Here is a 15,851-nt window from a genome sequence, read left to right as displayed (position 1 = left end):
ATCGGAGCTTCTGCTGAAGCGAAAGCTGTTACTTGTATGGGCCAAATATACGGACTCGAGAGGCAATGGGTTCTCAGAAAACCCAACAGGAGAACTGAACCGAATCGTAGACGCTGTGGTCGAGTGGTTAGGGTGGTGTCTGGCCCCCTTTCGTGGGCTAAACAGGAGAACTAATAGAAGTACGTTTTATTAGTACCACATCGCTTCTTTTGGGTTGGAGGTACCTGGGAGAAGGGTATAAAACGAAGGTTGGGTGCTACGTTTGAACATACTTACCTGGACGGGGTTAATGGGCGATCAAGAAGGCTCATGGCCTAGATTAGTGGCCTCCATTGCACTTAGGAGGAACGCTCGTCTACCATCTCCCCAAGTGGGAGTGGACGTCATAATTTGTGGCAGAGGGGGTACGCGTTCGCGCGGCCCCTACCAATATTTAAAATTTTAAAACGTTTTTTAAACTTTGATAGAAAAATTGATTTTGTATTCTGAATTATGTCGCTTGTATTGTCCAACTGATAACCCCTGTTTGATTGTAGAAATGTATAGGATGAACGAACTTGGTACAATAGGAGGAAAACTAGATTACTTAAAGCAACAATTTTGCTATAGATTTGTCGTGTGATTTTTTCTCTCGGATTTGTCGTTTTTTAGGCAGTTCGATAAGTACCAAGATTCGTGCACATATAGCGCTGGGAATCCGCATAGGATTTAGTCGGACGGTTAGAGGCGCTAATTTCTTTTTTTGTGCTCTAAAAAATGGAGTTGCTAGAAATATGGCGCCATATGCTACAGTTGATTTTTTTTAGCCACTTGCACAGTAGTTACACTTCATTTACACCCCACTTACATATATAATTAGTATGTAATTTTCGAATTTACATATGTAATTTTAGTACTTACATATGTAATTTTGAGACTTACATTGTAAATACACTAAAATTACATATGTAATTTAGGGACTTACAATGTAAATACATGCCAACTACTTTTTGATGAAAAATATGGCGCCATAAATATAGCTACACCCCTAAAAAATTGATATGCACGCTGTTCTCTCTCGTTCTCTCTCAATTGAAACTAAAATAAAAATAAAATACAAAATTACAGTCCTATATAACTAAAATTACATTTGTAAATTCAGTTGATATGACATGTAAGTGCACTGTAATTTTGATAACAATGTTGTGTAAGTAAATATTTATTTGTTATTTTTTTAATATATAAAATTACAATCCTATATAACTAAAATTACATTTGTAAATTCAGTTGATATGGCATGTAAGTGCATTGTAATTTTGATAAAAGTATTGTGTAACTAAATATGCATTTTTATTTTCTTTTGTAGTCCGTTGGATGTAAATTTAAGGGTAGAACAAATCTGGGTGATTTTTTTTTAGAAATCACCCGACAAATAGATAGACAATCCCCATACTCAAAGAAATACTTATGATTTTATTGATACACTAATTTCAGTTTTTTTTAACCAAAGGGCTTTACTAAATTCAATTCTATTTGACTTGTACTAGTATGTGCATCGTTTCTTTTATGTTCAGCTATCATGTACCATCCACGTCAAATTGTAGACCTCAAAGACTCAAACGTCCTTGTAGTAAAAGGAACGAATACGATGAGCTTGTAAACATTATAATTCAGTATGCCAGATGGGTAAGATCATTTTGTACTTGTCTATGATAGGAGCCAGCTACTTATTTGGGTTGAATTTACACGGAACGGCCCCCTGAGAGCCCAACAGGTGAACCGAACTGAATCCTAACGATTCAGTTTAGTACCACATCACTCCTTTTGAGTTGAAGGGGCCAGAGAGAAGGTATAAAACAAAGGCTGGGTACAACGTTGAGAAATTCTTACCTGGACGAGGTCGATGAGCGATCAAGAAAGCTCATGGCCTAGTTTAACGGCCTCCATTACACATGGGAGGGAGTGTTAACCTACCATCTCCCCACAAGTGAGAGAGTAGGGTGGTATGCGTTCGCGCGGCCCCTTCTAATTTCTAACAAGTTTTACAAGTTTCAACTCGGGTTTGCACTAATTATAGTGAAATTTCTAAAAAAAGTTTTACAAGTTTTACACATGCGTTGCATGATAGATTGATCGATATGCGTGGGGGCGACTGGGCGACGAGTACATAGCATGTCACCTTGCATCGGCAGTTCGGCACGGCATGCAATGCCCAACATCTGCTCTTATGTTCTGTACTCGTGTGGGCATACCTTGCAGAGCAGGTGTGTAATGAGATAGATCAATCGTCCATGATCAGCGTTGTTGTGTCTCTAATGTTTTCTCTGATCACTGCGAACATTTGGCACAGCTCTATTGCAAATTTGGAAAGTGGAAAATGCAAGTTCCGTAAGTTGCAAGTCATATAATTCAGTGCAATGAGAAAGAACGGTTTGTAAGTTGCAAGTCATATAAGTCATATATAAGTTGCAAGTCATATAGTTCCGGTTTCTATCTGATCTGTTTGTGCTCAACATTCAGAGCGCACGGTTTCGTCGACGTGTTACATGCATGTTCCGATGTTCTGTGATGGTCAAATTTGCAGCTAAAGTTGAGCGCATTGTTGATGTTCCTGCTTGATTCAATTTCTTGTTTCCGTCTGCGGCCATGGAGGCATGCATGCATAGACGCGAAGCACAACTGGTACATACATGACCATGCATTCTATCAAGAGAGCTCCAGAAATACACATTCCATTGCAATCTTTCTCATGGGAGATAGATGGAGAAGGAAGATGGCCTAAAGTTATATATTGAACATCAGAAGTGATAGAGCTGCATGTTCAGCAATACATCTTCTAGATCTCAAAATGCACATAAGCCCCAGGCTCGCTCAACCATACGAGCTGGCTGGCAATAACTTGCGCTAAATTTCATGAGCTCATACATATTGTTTGTCGAGACCTAAGGGAATCGAAATGTGATGCATATTGACATATTGTCAGGCAAGAGCTAAAGATAATCTGTTGCTATCCTAGGACCATCAGTTATGATCAACTGATGCTGATGGTGAGGCCGGTCTGAGAGCGTTACTGCCATTCTCCATTGTAGAATCATCCACAAACTGGCTCGTGCCATGTAGTTGCTGCTCGCCAATTTGAATGACGATATGATGTGTTCTCCTTGCTACGCTGGGTATTCTGGTACTGACCTCCTGTTTGCCTCCCTGCAGCATACACCTGTTGATTGTTCTGGTTCTGGTGATGAACTGTTGTTTGCCGCTGCGTGTTATATGCCTGTGGATGATTATTGTTCTGGTAATGCACTGCAGTTTGCCGGTTGGTAGTATACCCATGTGGACTCTGACCTGACCTGCTTCCTCCTCTGGCTGGCTGGTGATGATGATCATCGTATGGGTTAGGTGCCACATAGTCAAGATATCATAAAAATCTGTCATGAGGACTCACTAAGGTATTTGTATAACGGCTGGCACTGGCTCTTCCACCAAGTTTTGATCCAACATCAGGTGTGCAAAGCAGTGACAATAATCCATTTCGGTCAGTAAGCGCATGCGCATCAGAAACAAACTTATTGCTCGCGTTGCTGAAGGCATTGACAATATCTTGGAACTCAAAGGAACCGACTGCTCTAGCAGCATTATCAGGTTTCTCAAATGGATCTTCAACCTACATAATAAATAGCAAGTAGATAGAATATCAGCACTTGGGCTAAAACTTTTAGCAACATCAATCATCATAACCACCAAAAGCATCAAAAAGGAAAGCCTTACAAACAAGCTGTATGACTTGTCCATCCATCTTGGATTGTCCTGGATTCTCTCCAACCGACCAGTGTAAGTCGATATAACCTTATCCGAAAGGGCATCGATGCGGAAAAACTGCAGGCAATATAAATTGCTGGTTAAGCCCATCTAGCTCTTCAGGTTAAAAAACTAAAGAAAGATGCAATAATCCCAGATACAAAGCAAGAAAACTAAAGGCTACAATTTTGACACTAGCCCTTGAACCTTGGTATTGGGGAAGTTTCAGGCCAAATTTCATTGCGTAGACATACTACAAATGCTGAATTGCAGATAACTTTTAAATGTATTTTACTGACTATCTTGAGTTAAGCAACATGAAATCACTGATGAGATTAGCTCATGTACTGACAATTTGATAGCTACTAGTTACTAAAAAGGTTACATATGAGTCGTCGTCATTGGATTTACACCCCCAGTGAGTTAGATTAAGCAGACCAAATATGTTTGAACAAGCTCAAGAGAGACCATATATGGCCTAAAAATGCCAGTGTTGATTCATTAACATAGTTAAGAACAAAATGTGGAGATACATGCCTAAAGACAAGAATAAAACATACACCTGTATTTGAACAACAGAACTACAGTACTTAGAAGGAAGTCATACTCTCTTAGACAAGGTTGACTAGCCAATATAGTGGCCATAAGTTCAATTACCTTGTGAAAGAATGATGCAAGTAGATGAGAAAGAGAGCTCTGATTTCTTTGCCCCATATTTTGGCGCCGGAATCTTTCTATATTTATGGAGCAAACCTCATCAAGATGTTTCTCATTATAGTACGCCCTCCCTGTATGTGAATGCAGCAGTTAAACAGCAAGGCACTGACAAATAGATAGTCACTATCCATCACAGGTAAGCCATATTCCCATAATGAAATCTTATCTGAAATGTCCTCCATGATGTTCCCTTCATAAATCTCCTTCAGCGGTGGTAATATTGCAGGTTCACATGTCTGGAAGGCTCAGAATAAAGAACGCATATAGATAACTTTAATGGAACAATAAATAAGAAATAGAGGTAACTTGTAAAGTAAGAAATAACACCTGAAAATGAAAGAGAACAAGTAGACAAAGTGAATAGGAATTCAGGGTTCCATTTTTTGGATCATTAATGTTTTGAGCTTTGGCCCATTCCTTGACCTGCCAAAAAACATGGCTTAACAAAAAGGAAGATTGTAGCAAAAAGAGAATTCTCTTGGTTACACAGAGCTTACCAATAAAACCATATCACCAAAGCGATCATCCAAAGTATTGATCCAGTAGAAGATTTTCGATTTAATTCGACCAGGGTAATTGCTAATGGATATATCACAGGAAATACCATATTGGTTGCTCACATACTGAAGGACTGGAACTCTTGCATTAGGAATGAACTCCATATGTCTAGCAATACCTAAATAAGGAATGAAAACAGATAAGAATATCCTGTAAATTCAACAAAAAGGGTTGCATTGAATGAAGTACGGAACAAAAAGAAGATCGTGAATAGCTTGATCAAAACTTATTCATTACAGTGACTTCACCTCTCACAAGATATATTGCTTTCCTTTTTTTTTTTAGATAATGGATAACCTGGCCGCTGCATCAAAGACGCGCAAAGCCCACTTATTGCTTTCCTTGGTGCATGTATATGCATATAGTGACTATTTGTTTGATCACAAAGAACACACAACCAAAACTTCTATCATTTCGGTTAAAGCTGTTTTCATTAATCGAAAAGAAAGTTTACCTCGCTTTTGCAAAGCTCTCCTTACTTCTCTCAGGGTATCTTGCTTCTTTCTCTTACTTATAGGGAGATTCAAGGCATTGAACAGCTCAACTGACACATCCAAATCACCTGATTTTGCATAAAGTTGTGATACGAAGGATCCAAAAGGTTTTACAGAAGCACCTATAAAGGAAAGTTAAGAACTCAGAAAAAGAAACACTAAAATAATTGCACTGCTGACTTCTCTAACAGTTACCCTTTTCCAACATGCAAACTTCATAAATAATATATGCATTGAGGAAGACACTATCCATTGTATAACAAGAGAATGTAACCAAAAAAAAAATCCAGTAAAAACATTATGTGACATTTGAGCAGCTCCATTCTGGCTATGGGTAACCATTCGGTTTGAACAATTAATTCGGATTGATTCTTTGGTTTTCTCGAATTTTGGCCATCCGAAAATCAAGACCGAAATTCAATGCAAAATCATAAAGGCCAAGCTATTTGGTTTTGGTCATTTTGGTTCGGTCCTAGGTCATGACCGAACTGATTGATCAATTTCAGGACATGTTTCGGTAGTAAAAAATTTGGCAGCAATTCCCCAGTTTCAGGACATGTTTGACAGTAAAAAGTCACAAAATAAACAACAAATGATATAGAACACAAAGATAGCACTTGCAACTTAACATCAAAATTCAACTGTTCAAACATGATACTTAATAGGCTTAACAGGTTGATTTTGCGCTTATTAACTATATTTCGGTCAATTCGGTTAACCAAGGCCTATAACCAAATTAAATTCGGTTAGTTAGAAACTCTGACATAAGTATTTGGTCTCAGTTAGTTTGGATTGGTTCTTTGGTTTCAGGTAATTATGCCCACCCTTAATTCTAGCAACACAAGCTTATCGTGATTGTCATTTGTCAGGCATGATATGACAAATTGTTGGTTAACGGTTACTGTGTACTGTGAACTGTCATAGGTCAACAGTTGCCTGCTAGCAACCTCATGGGTCTGCCGTAGAGTTCCCATTGCCATACAGCAATCGCAGCATGAAGACCATTTTCTAGCATCGATCACAAAACAAACACATCACTTTTAAGTACTATGGATTGCATAAATATGTCACTCATTGTATTTTCAAACTATTGCCCAGACAAAGTGTGATGATAACTTTAAAACTTAAGGTTCCTTATGAATATAACAAGAAATACGATAGGCACCGCAGAGGCACCTTACACCTATAAGACTGGGTCTTTTCTTTCAGAGATCTATCAGAAATCCATGCCCAAGCTAGCATTCACAGCAATAAAGTGGAAAACACATTTTCTCTTCAAGATCATAGATAAGTCTAACCAAGCTTGATGTAGAAACATCACAACACCATACCGTCAATAAATACAAGGAACCCAACGGAAGATTTTCAAATAATACAGGGGTTATGTGGTAACTTTAGGTGTGAGTTACCTCTCAAGGCCCCAGCTGAATAGATTGTATCTGCCAGCTCCTGAATTGCATATATTCGTTTGTTTCGGTCACCCTCCACTGGTTTGATTAGAGAGAGGATATCTTCTGTACACTTCTCCAACACATCATAATTAGGGACACGCCAAATCGACATCCTGAAATCCTGGGCAACAAATGATATAGACGTATGATCAAAAGAGATTATATGGGTACACAGTGGCGTCGCTAAGCACCATAACCAGATATAACCGCATTCAAACCCATTACAGTTACAAGAATAATGGTTGTCCTGGTTTTCTAATGTAAATTGTAAAATATTTGCTCCATAAGTCCAAACCAACAGTGCAACGACCTACGTACACCCTACAATTGTTTCTTAACTTTGCTCTAGTTTAATGTACACCCTGCAATTTAATATATTTTCATCCCTCCACCAGTTTCCAGCGCAGAATACACCCAAAGAGGTTACTAGAGGTGTTGGCCATTGGGTCATGTGGCTACCACATCATCAATTTCTTTAACACATGGCAGTACTCCCACCCATACCACACCCCATCTAGGAAAGAGAAAAAGGCCCACATAATTTTCTTTCCCTAAATCATCATGCCCCCACGTTCACCTGCATGCCACATCAACCAAAACACCCGCAATACCACCCCTAGGATGTGATTTGCATGCATGATATTTGGGTGTGTAGTTTACAAGGTATTGAAGTTTTGTGTAAATTAAACCCCAGACGAAGTCGGCAGGCCAAAAGTATACTTCATCACTTCATCATATAAATCATTTAACTCTAACATTAGCACTACAGTAGTTAACGTAACTGGGTAACTACAGAATGCTAGCAGAATTCCGCTCCACTCTACGAATATATGCATGCTTATGTGTCGCAGCAGGCGAATCCACGTCGAAGGCAACACCCTTTCCCCATTCCCCACATTCCGCAATTAATATTTGGCTGGCAATACCCGTGGTACTCATCAATTTCTCTACATCAAAACCCCACACCAAAATCACAACTTTCGGGTGAAAACAAAGAAGGAGAGAGAAGTGCACAGCCACAGCAAGGCACCCTCTTTATATTTCTTCGCAAACGAACCGCGAGATTGTCGCAGTAGTAGCAATTATCAAGCAAGGAACTAAAATACCGAACCCTTGAAAGGTACATTGCATTCTCAGAGCAGCGCGGCCGCTCTAGTCGCCATCCAACCGCGATCCGCGGGGTTGGTCGTATTCGCCAAACCCTAACTCGAGGAGGAGTATCGAGCGAACCCCGCCAGTAGACCAAGCGAGAAATCCACTTCAGATACTAACCGAGGCCAGGGGTTTACCGAGAGAGAGAGATAGCGCGATGAGAGGAGGAGGAGCCGCCGCCGGCTACGCGGAGGCTGCGGGCTCCGCTGGCGTGGTGGAGGTGGAGGAGCCGTGGAGACGGGTTGTGCGGAGAAAGCGCGAGGAGGTTGAGGCGGCTTGCACCATGGCGATTGGCGAAAGTAGGCGGCGCACGAGTCAAGCTAGGCAAAGGGAGTCGTCCACGCGCACGAGACGAGGGTAGAGTGGGAGGGAGTCGTGCGTTGCGTTGGTTTCGCTTCGGGAGCGGGGACGGGACGGCGCGCGAAGGCCCAGTCCGTAGCACGTCGGAGCCGGCCCGAGGGGAACGCTTATCCAGTTTCTGGGGAAACCACAGAGGAAGCCGTTTGAAACGTGGTTTTTTTTTCCCTTATGAGTTTTGATTTTTTTTTTTGAAACGGCAGTGTTCCAAATGCAACATATAGATTTTGTGAGAAAAAAAAAAGAGGGTATGGTAGCAAGAACTGATATGCACTCTATTTGGCATCCAAGCCTCTCCTATATACGTGAAAACCCCAACATAGATGAGAGTGTTTGATGCAGCTAGGATACCCAATTTCATAAAATCTTAGATCCAATTCTATAAATTTGTGAAGCTAGGGATACCCAATTTCATAAAATCTTGGATCCAAACCTATGCCAAACAAGGCCATATATGAGATGATGGTGGACACCGAGATATATTGTCCAAATTGAACTTTGTTTATAAGTTATGAAAAATCACATCTCACAAAGAAAGTCGAACCTAAACGTTGCCCACCATCATATCATCTACGCGTGAGATTTTTTATATGAATTTATATGGAACTTATATATGATTTTATGTTTTTTTTCGGGGGATTGGGTGACATGAGTTTTGACTTAGTTTCTACCCTATATTTACCTATTCCTTCACAACTAGACAATTAAAATAGCCAGATGCAAAAATATTCAGTAAAATTGTCTGCTTGTTGGGTTATCAGCCACAACCAAAACGTAAGTATTAAAAGTTACTTTAAATGTAAGTTTTTGGTTTCTTTTCTCGGCCTTAGGCTGGGTTCGCACGCTACAGTACATTTTTTGAAAAAAAAATATAGGAAAGTTACTTTAAAAATCATATTAACTTTTTTTAAAAAAATAGCTAATACTTAATTAATTATATATTAATTTGTTGCTTCTTTTTCGTAAATAAGGATGAGTTCCCAACTACTACAAAAGCCTTAATCTTTTAAACGGCTGATACTGCAGATTACCTCGTTTATTAGTTTATCATACATATAAAAATAAACTGTTTTTTCTTCATTTTTTTAAACAGTTCTCAGCTACAGCGCAATCAATCGTAGCCACGCGTGTAGCAACATGACAACATCTGCACAAAAGAAAATCTTGTAACTGCATTTTACCCAATACAGTTCGCTGCATTGCAGCGGCACTGAGATCAAACTGCTGGCTGACGAAAGCTATCACAAACTACCAAAAACTCATACACACTGCGATGCAAAAGCTGAAGATAATCCGTTGCTATCTATTTTGGTAGGTTGATCCTGCTCGCGGCTCCCTTTGTTGCCATGTTCCCCTGCCTGAGGAGTCTTGAGCTCGTGATTCACATGCTACATTTTGTGGCCTTCCAACAACAGGCACGTACCTTGTGTTCACAGCGTTCCTATTTGTTTGACGGCCAGATGTGTGTTGTCTCTGCTGCTGATTCCGGTATGATCCTTCTGTCTCGGTTGCTGTAGCATGTAACGATTGGTGATTATAGTTTCTGGCCGTTGTCTCGGTTGCTGCAGCATGTAACAATTGGTGATTGTAGTTTCTGGCCGTTGTCTCGGTCGCTGTAGCATGTAACACTTGGTGATTGTAGTTTCTGGCCGGGCGTTATCGAGTATAATTCTGGTATTGTCTTGGTGCTTGGATGCTGGTAGCATGAACCTGTGGTTGACTATTATTACTCTGATATGGTTCCACTGTTTGGAGCTGTGTGTTGTGTCCCATTGGATGCCTATAATTTTGGTGCCCTACTGTTTGGACATCTCTAGTATACACCTGTGGATGACCATTACTCTGGTATGGGCCAACTGTTTGATAAATTCCTGCTGGTTGGCTCAATGCAGGAATTACATGCTGACTGTTAAGAGCATGGTACGCTCCAGTTGATTGGCGCGCCCGTGGGGGATTATGAACTTGTCTCCCAACTGTAAATTCTCTGGCCCCGCGGTGATTTTGATTATCAGATGGCCTCGCTGAGACTTGTTCCGTTGGTCTACCATGATGACGGTTCCTCCGTGGAGTATTTGTGCAAGAGTTAGCCATAACTTCTTGGCTAACTCTTATGCCAAGCTTTGAGCCAACAGCAGGCGTACACAGCATCTCCAGTAAGTCATTTCGTTTGGCGTGTTGGAGAGATGCAAACTTACGATTAGCAGCGGTGAAGGCCCCAGCAATCCGCTCAAGGCCTTTCAAATCAACCGCTCTAGCGGCATTATCAGGTCTCTCAATTGGATCTTTGACCTGAAAAGGAGATAATGAACGAACGAGATTGTGTTAGTAAATAGTCCAAATTTCAATAAGACTGCTGAATGCAACCATAAAAGGAAATCCTTACAAATAAGCTGTATGATCTGGCCATCCAACTTGGGTTCTCCTCTATTCGTTTGAACTGGCCCGTGTAAGTGGATATCACATCACCCGAAAGGGTGCCGATAGAGGAAAACTGCAATCAATGTAAGATTACTGGTAAAGCTCGTATCTCATGAGTTACAAAAAGTAACGAATGAAAAATGTGCATGGCATCTAAATCTTAAATATGCTTTCAGTGACAGTAGCATTATTTTAATGGGGATAAAATATAGTTTAATGGAGCAAAGTAATTAAGTAGCCCCACAAAAAGGAGGGATTAGCTCATTTGTTTAATTATGTTTAATGAAAGGAAGATAAGTAGCTATTTCACTTAGCTTAGATTTGAACACAAATCATCTTATTGGACTTATAACAAAATGAGCAAAACAAAGGCTAGCATGGAAGATGAGTTGAGTTATAACAAAAATCGTCTTACTTCTCTAAAAGGAAGAGTCTGTCAAGTGTTAATTAGTTTAAAAAATACAAAACACAAAGAGAAAAGGTATGTTTGAGTTTAACAAGATGCCACGATGCTGAACAAAAGCAAGGGCCAAAGACTTTTGAAATAACTCAACTTATTAAACTACATGAGCACCAGCAACCTCGATATAACTTACTAAAATATGGCATAGGAAATATTCCTAGAAACATGAAGACATGCTTCGCCAAGACATGAACAGCAAATATGTCCTTACAAGAAGCATACTAACTTTACCAATGAAACGGAGCATACTGTTTAATTACTTTGTGGAAAAAGGTTGCAAGCAGATGGCAAAGAGAGCTTTCATTCCTTCGTTCCTTGTTCTTGCTTTGAAATTTTGCTAAATTTTCAGAGCAAACCTCATCAAGATGTTCCTCATCATACACCGTCATTTCTGTATGTAAATGCAATGAATTCAGATACAGATATGCTAGACAATCATCATCAAAGAAAATATTAGTTCATTTTACCAGCAATACCTTCTTCAATGTTCCCTTCATAAATCTCCTTAAGAGGTGGAAGGATTGCAGGCTCACATGTCTGGAATAAGGTAAAGACAGTAACAAGGATATTCCTAAAATCATGTATCAGTATAACTTGAAATACCACAGATGAATATTACCTGAAAATGGAAGAGGACTAGTAGGCAAAGTGAATAGGAGTTTAAGGTCCCAGTTTTGGGATCATTAATGTTTTGAGCTTTCGCCCATTCTTTGATCTGCAAGAAAACATAGTTTGAACCTTGGGCTTTCCAACAAAATGATGGGGCAGCAAGAAACTCTCTACTAGTTACCTAGTCTTACCAGTAAAACCATATCACCAAAACGCACATCTAAAGAACTGATCCAGCAGAAGATTTTGGATTTAATTCGACCAGGGTAGTTGTTCACAGATATATCGCAGGAAATTCCGAAGGTGTTGCTCACATACTGAAGAACTGGAACTCTTGCAAAAGGAACAAATTGCACATATCCGGCAACACCTGACACAATTCAACCAACGAAATCATAATATAAATAAGAGCTACCTGTATGACTAAAAAGAATTGCCCAATATAGTAGCACAAGGTTGTGAATTTCAAGTCCAATTCTCCTTTGAAATAAAGATACACGGTTCATCATATTTAGTACTCCTACATGATTTTGCTATCCTATGTGCGTAAATGTGTGGTTGCATAATATGGAATCCTTTTATGGTTTTACCGCAAAAGCCATGGTTATTATTTCATGGGTACAATGATCATGCAATGAGAAGAAGTCTGCATGCTCCTTTATTATGTAATATGGTAAAAAAGGTTTACCTCTATTTTGTAGCACTCTCATTAATTCCCTCAAGACATATTGCTTTTTCTTCTTGCTTATGATTGAGTTATTAGGGAGGTGAACCGATATATCCAAATCACCTGAATTTGAGTAAAGATTTGATACAAAGGATCCAAAAGGTTTGAAAACAGCACCTGTTAAAGAAATTTAAAAGTTCAGATAAGGCAACACTAAATCACCACCATCATATCATCATTAAATCCTTTGACATTTCATTTTGCCATCATGGAAACTTATTAGAGAACCTGTGCATTGACTAAGCAAGTATATGAAGGAAAATAAGTTATTGAACAATCTATACCATTTGAAGAGATCATGACCCCATTATAGCAAAACAAACACCTAATAGTTCCACATTATGCAGCATTAGGACTGTAGTGAAAAAATAAACTGAACACTGGTCACCATTGCCTTTATTTTCTTTTTAGCAGCATGCAAAAAGGCTTGAGAGATCAAATGATGCAGATAATTAGAAGCAAAAAGGAAAAAAAAGGCAACAAACAACTGGAGGATTCTCCCTAATACGAAACTGACAGCTACTGAAAAGAATGCAATGCGTGAGACTAAACTTAAGTCGCCTAGATCTGTATTCGCCGACAACTTGTGACCACCTTCTGCAGCCTGCAGGCCTATCTGCTATCACTGGAAGACATTGTTTCTTAGATATTCTACTTGTTGCCCGTTCCCACCATTCTAGCAACAAATCACAAGAGAAGTGACCAAGGGCCTCAGCTGTAGGTGCCAAAAGGATAACTGACCATAACTGTCCACAGTGGCCATTGCATTTCATATTTAGCTTATCAAAAATTACATTGTTACAAACTTAAAAATTATCAAATATGAGATAACTCACCTCTTAAGGCTGCAACTTTAGGAATGGAATTTGATAACTCCTGAATTGCAGATAGTCGTTTGCGTCTGTCATCCTCCACTGGTTTGATTAGAGAGAGGATGTTTTTAACACACTGCTCCACCACATCATAATTTATATGTTCAGTCATACTGAAATCCTGCAGTTCAACAACGAAATATAATGGACCAAAAAGGAAAAACAAGATGTTACATGGGTACAAATAAAAATACTGTTAAAAACAAAGAGAATGGAGATTCAACCAGATAATTTTTCTAACCACAAGTCAGAAGGTCAATGCTTGCCTGGTTTTCTTTTCTACAAATTTGCTCTGAACAGAACATTGATGGAATTATGTTCTCTATTAAGTATTCACTAAGATTGATCACTCTGATGCTTATTAAATGTTTCCAATTTTCTGAGAGGGGAAAATGCTCTAAGAGAACAAAGGGACACATTTATTAAAAGAAGATAACGATGAGAACTAGAAACAAACAAAAAATATGACTTGCAAAAAAAATGTTTCCATTGCGTTTATTTTGCTTGCATTCACGAATCACAACATCACCATCAAAATGCAGCATGACATGACGCTATCTATGCGAAAATGATCACAACCAAAAGCAGTGGTGGAACAATGCATTTGGTGCGTGGTCAACCACATATTTTTGTCTCAAGAACTCACACAAACCATTACTAGTAAACAATGTATATATATGAATCGCAATCATTGACGCTTGTTGAACTATAAAAAACTCCAAGAAATTTTGAAGGGTCAAACCCACATAAGCTTGTAAAGTTAGTTTTGATTCTCAAATATATTATAGAATCACAACTAAAAACCTTCTTCTCGTGACTGGTTAGTGATTGTTGTATCTACATAATACCATAGATGTTCTCATACTATAGCATATGCACATCCGCTGAAATAATTCCTTCACGAGATTCCACCAATGATGAAGTGTCAACGTATCTCAAATTTTGACAGTGTGCCACACCGCGCGTGACAGCGTGAGTGCTGTTAAGAGTAACGAGTAATTGCACAAATTGCTAGGCATGCTGCGGTGGTTGGTAACTACAGCATCCAAACGATTTCCTGAAAACCCATAATATTACATATCCTCCAAACGTCACCTATAATCCAAAAATCGCATGCCGCCCAAATCACAAGGAATAGGTAAACCCTGACCCGATCATAAACGGAACCCCCGCTCTGATCGAGAAACCCCGTACGCGGGTGGAATTACTGAAGAGAAGCAGAGGATTTTTGGAAACGATCTAAACCTGGAGGAAGCATGCAGCAGGCGGATCTGACGGCGGGCGGGTCGTCGGCGGGCGTCGAGAGCTCCGCGCGCGGCGGCGCCTTGCTGGTCTCGTCGATACGGGCTGGACGGGAGGAGGAGGAGGCGGAGGCACGGGGGCGAGGAGGAGACCGTGGCGGTGGCGGATCAGACTAGCGGCACGGCGTCGGGTTAAATCGGGGGAGATGGATGACTGGCTTCCTTTCGGAAAAGCCAAAGCGGCGCGCCAGAGGGAGACCGATGGGGGAAGCAAGTAAAAACGTACTCCTAGTCGGATATGTGGGCTTTTTGGTGGCTACTGTACTATCTGGCACTATGCGGTACCCTTTTTAACTTTTTTTTCAAACTTCTAACTTTTTTATCACATCAAAATTTTCTACACACATAAACTTATAATTTTTTTCTTCAAATTTTCAATTTTAGTCAAACTTTTAATTGTAGCGTGGAACTAAACATATTCGATCGGTCCCTCGACTCAACCTCCTCTTTCTAGTTTTTTTAGGAGGAAACTTTTTCCCCTCTCTCCTACCCACCCCTTCAAAATCGAAACAATGTGGTAGTAATTTTATTAGAAACACAATAAACATATTTACGCATATACACATTTATATACTTATCCATATAAGAGTGAGTATAATAAGATGACGTAAACAGATTGTCCAAGTCACTCCCTCCATTTTATATCGTAAGACTTTTTGGACTTATCTAGATTCATCCATTGATCAATATATATATTTTATATATGTGTCTAGATTCATTAACATTTATATGAATTTGGATAATGTTAGAAGGTTTTATACTGTGGAACGGAGGAAGTACCACATTATATTTGTGCTTATGTGAAGGGAGAGATAAAAGGCACGTAAAAAGATTGTACGTCAATATATTAAAAGGAAGAGAGTTCTTGTTACACACAGTATTAATCATTAATATATTAGGTATTAATGATGCAGTATATATCTATAATTAACTATTATATAAATGAGCTATTAGA

General features: G+C 39.5%; 2 protein-coding genes and 1 non-coding gene across 5 annotated transcripts; 1 reads left to right on the top strand and 2 right to left on the bottom strand.

Moving 5' to 3' along the window:
• Positions 1-268: 268 nt before the first annotated feature.
• Positions 269-426, top strand: LOC112937678 (U1 spliceosomal RNA). The gene has a single exon (XR_003240341.2). It is a non-coding gene; the product is annotated as a U1 spliceosomal RNA (small nuclear RNA).
• Positions 427-2,742: 2,316 nt separating this feature from the next.
• LOC4327467 (protein HESO1) lies at positions 2,743-8,437 on the bottom strand. 2 transcript variants are annotated; one of them, XM_026022333.2, is made up of 10 exons: positions 8,287-8,437; positions 6,956-7,118; positions 5,507-5,668; positions 4,992-5,170; positions 4,822-4,917; positions 4,660-4,730; positions 4,435-4,564; positions 3,748-3,855; positions 3,425-3,643; positions 2,743-3,349 (listed from the first exon to the last, which is right to left on the bottom strand). In XM_026022333.2, exons 2-10 carry the CDS (start codon positions 7,107-7,109, stop codon positions 3,071-3,073), a joined length of 1,398 nt encoding a protein of 465 aa, XP_025878118.1. In that variant the 5' UTR covers positions 7,110-7,118; positions 8,287-8,437; the 3' UTR covers positions 2,743-3,070. The 2 variants fall into 2 exon arrangements, 1 of the variants encoding a protein (XP_025878118.1); XR_010737601.1 differs by having other exon boundaries at positions 4,435-4,730; positions 6,956-7,110.
• A 1,125-nt stretch (positions 8,438-9,562) lies between these two features.
• LOC9268265 (protein HESO1) lies at positions 9,563-15,085 on the bottom strand. Of its 2 annotated transcripts, none has more exons than XR_010737600.1 (9): positions 14,841-15,085; positions 13,560-13,716; positions 12,685-12,840; positions 12,188-12,366; positions 12,007-12,102; positions 11,864-11,924; positions 11,637-11,778; positions 10,890-10,997; positions 9,563-10,795 (listed from the first exon to the last, which is right to left on the bottom strand). XR_010737600.1 is itself a non-coding variant. In XM_066305411.1 (9 exons), the coding sequence occupies exons 2-9, from the start codon at positions 13,705-13,707 to the stop codon at positions 10,163-10,165; spliced, it is 1,512 nt and encodes a 503-aa protein (XP_066161508.1). In that variant the 5' UTR covers positions 13,708-13,716; positions 14,841-15,085; the 3' UTR covers positions 9,563-10,162. The 2 variants fall into 2 exon arrangements, 1 of the variants encoding a protein (XP_066161508.1); XM_066305411.1 differs by having other exon boundaries at positions 11,648-11,778.
• Positions 15,086-15,851: the final 766 nt, after the last annotated feature.

The sequence above is a fragment of the Oryza sativa genome, chromosome 1 (genome assembly GCF_034140825.1).
Source record: "Oryza sativa Japonica Group chromosome 1, ASM3414082v1".
In the NCBI taxonomy this organism is placed as follows: Eukaryota; Viridiplantae; Streptophyta; class Magnoliopsida; order Poales; family Poaceae; genus Oryza; species Oryza sativa.
Note: the sequence above shows the minus strand (reverse complement) of the source record. Positions and strands in the feature narration are given on the sequence as shown.

Bases quoted from the DNA above. Each gene is read 5' to 3' on its own strand.
- LOC4327467 (XM_026022333.2), bottom strand. From the start codon at position 7,109: ATGTCGATTTGGCGTGTCCCTAATTATGATGTGTTGGAGAAGTGTACA. The intron at 5,669-6,955 runs GTAACTCACACC...TTTCCTTTATAG, and splicing joins TTCAGCTGGGGCCTTGAGAG to GTGCTTCTGTAAAACCTTTT. The intron at 3,350-3,424 runs GTGAGTCCTCAT...CATCATCACCAG, and splicing joins GCCGTTATACAAATACCTTA to CCAGCCAGAGGAGGAAGCAG.
- LOC9268265 (XM_066305411.1), bottom strand. From the start codon at position 13,707: ATGACTGAACATATAAATTATGATGTGGTGGAGCAGTGTGTTAAAAAC. The intron at 11,779-11,863 runs GTATTGCTGGTA...ATTTACATACAG, and splicing joins TGAAGGGAACATTGAAGAAG to AAATGACGGTGTATGATGAG. The intron at 10,796-10,889 runs GTAAGGATTTCC...TCTCCTTTTCAG, and splicing joins CCAGATCATACAGCTTATTT to GTCAAAGATCCAATTGAGAG.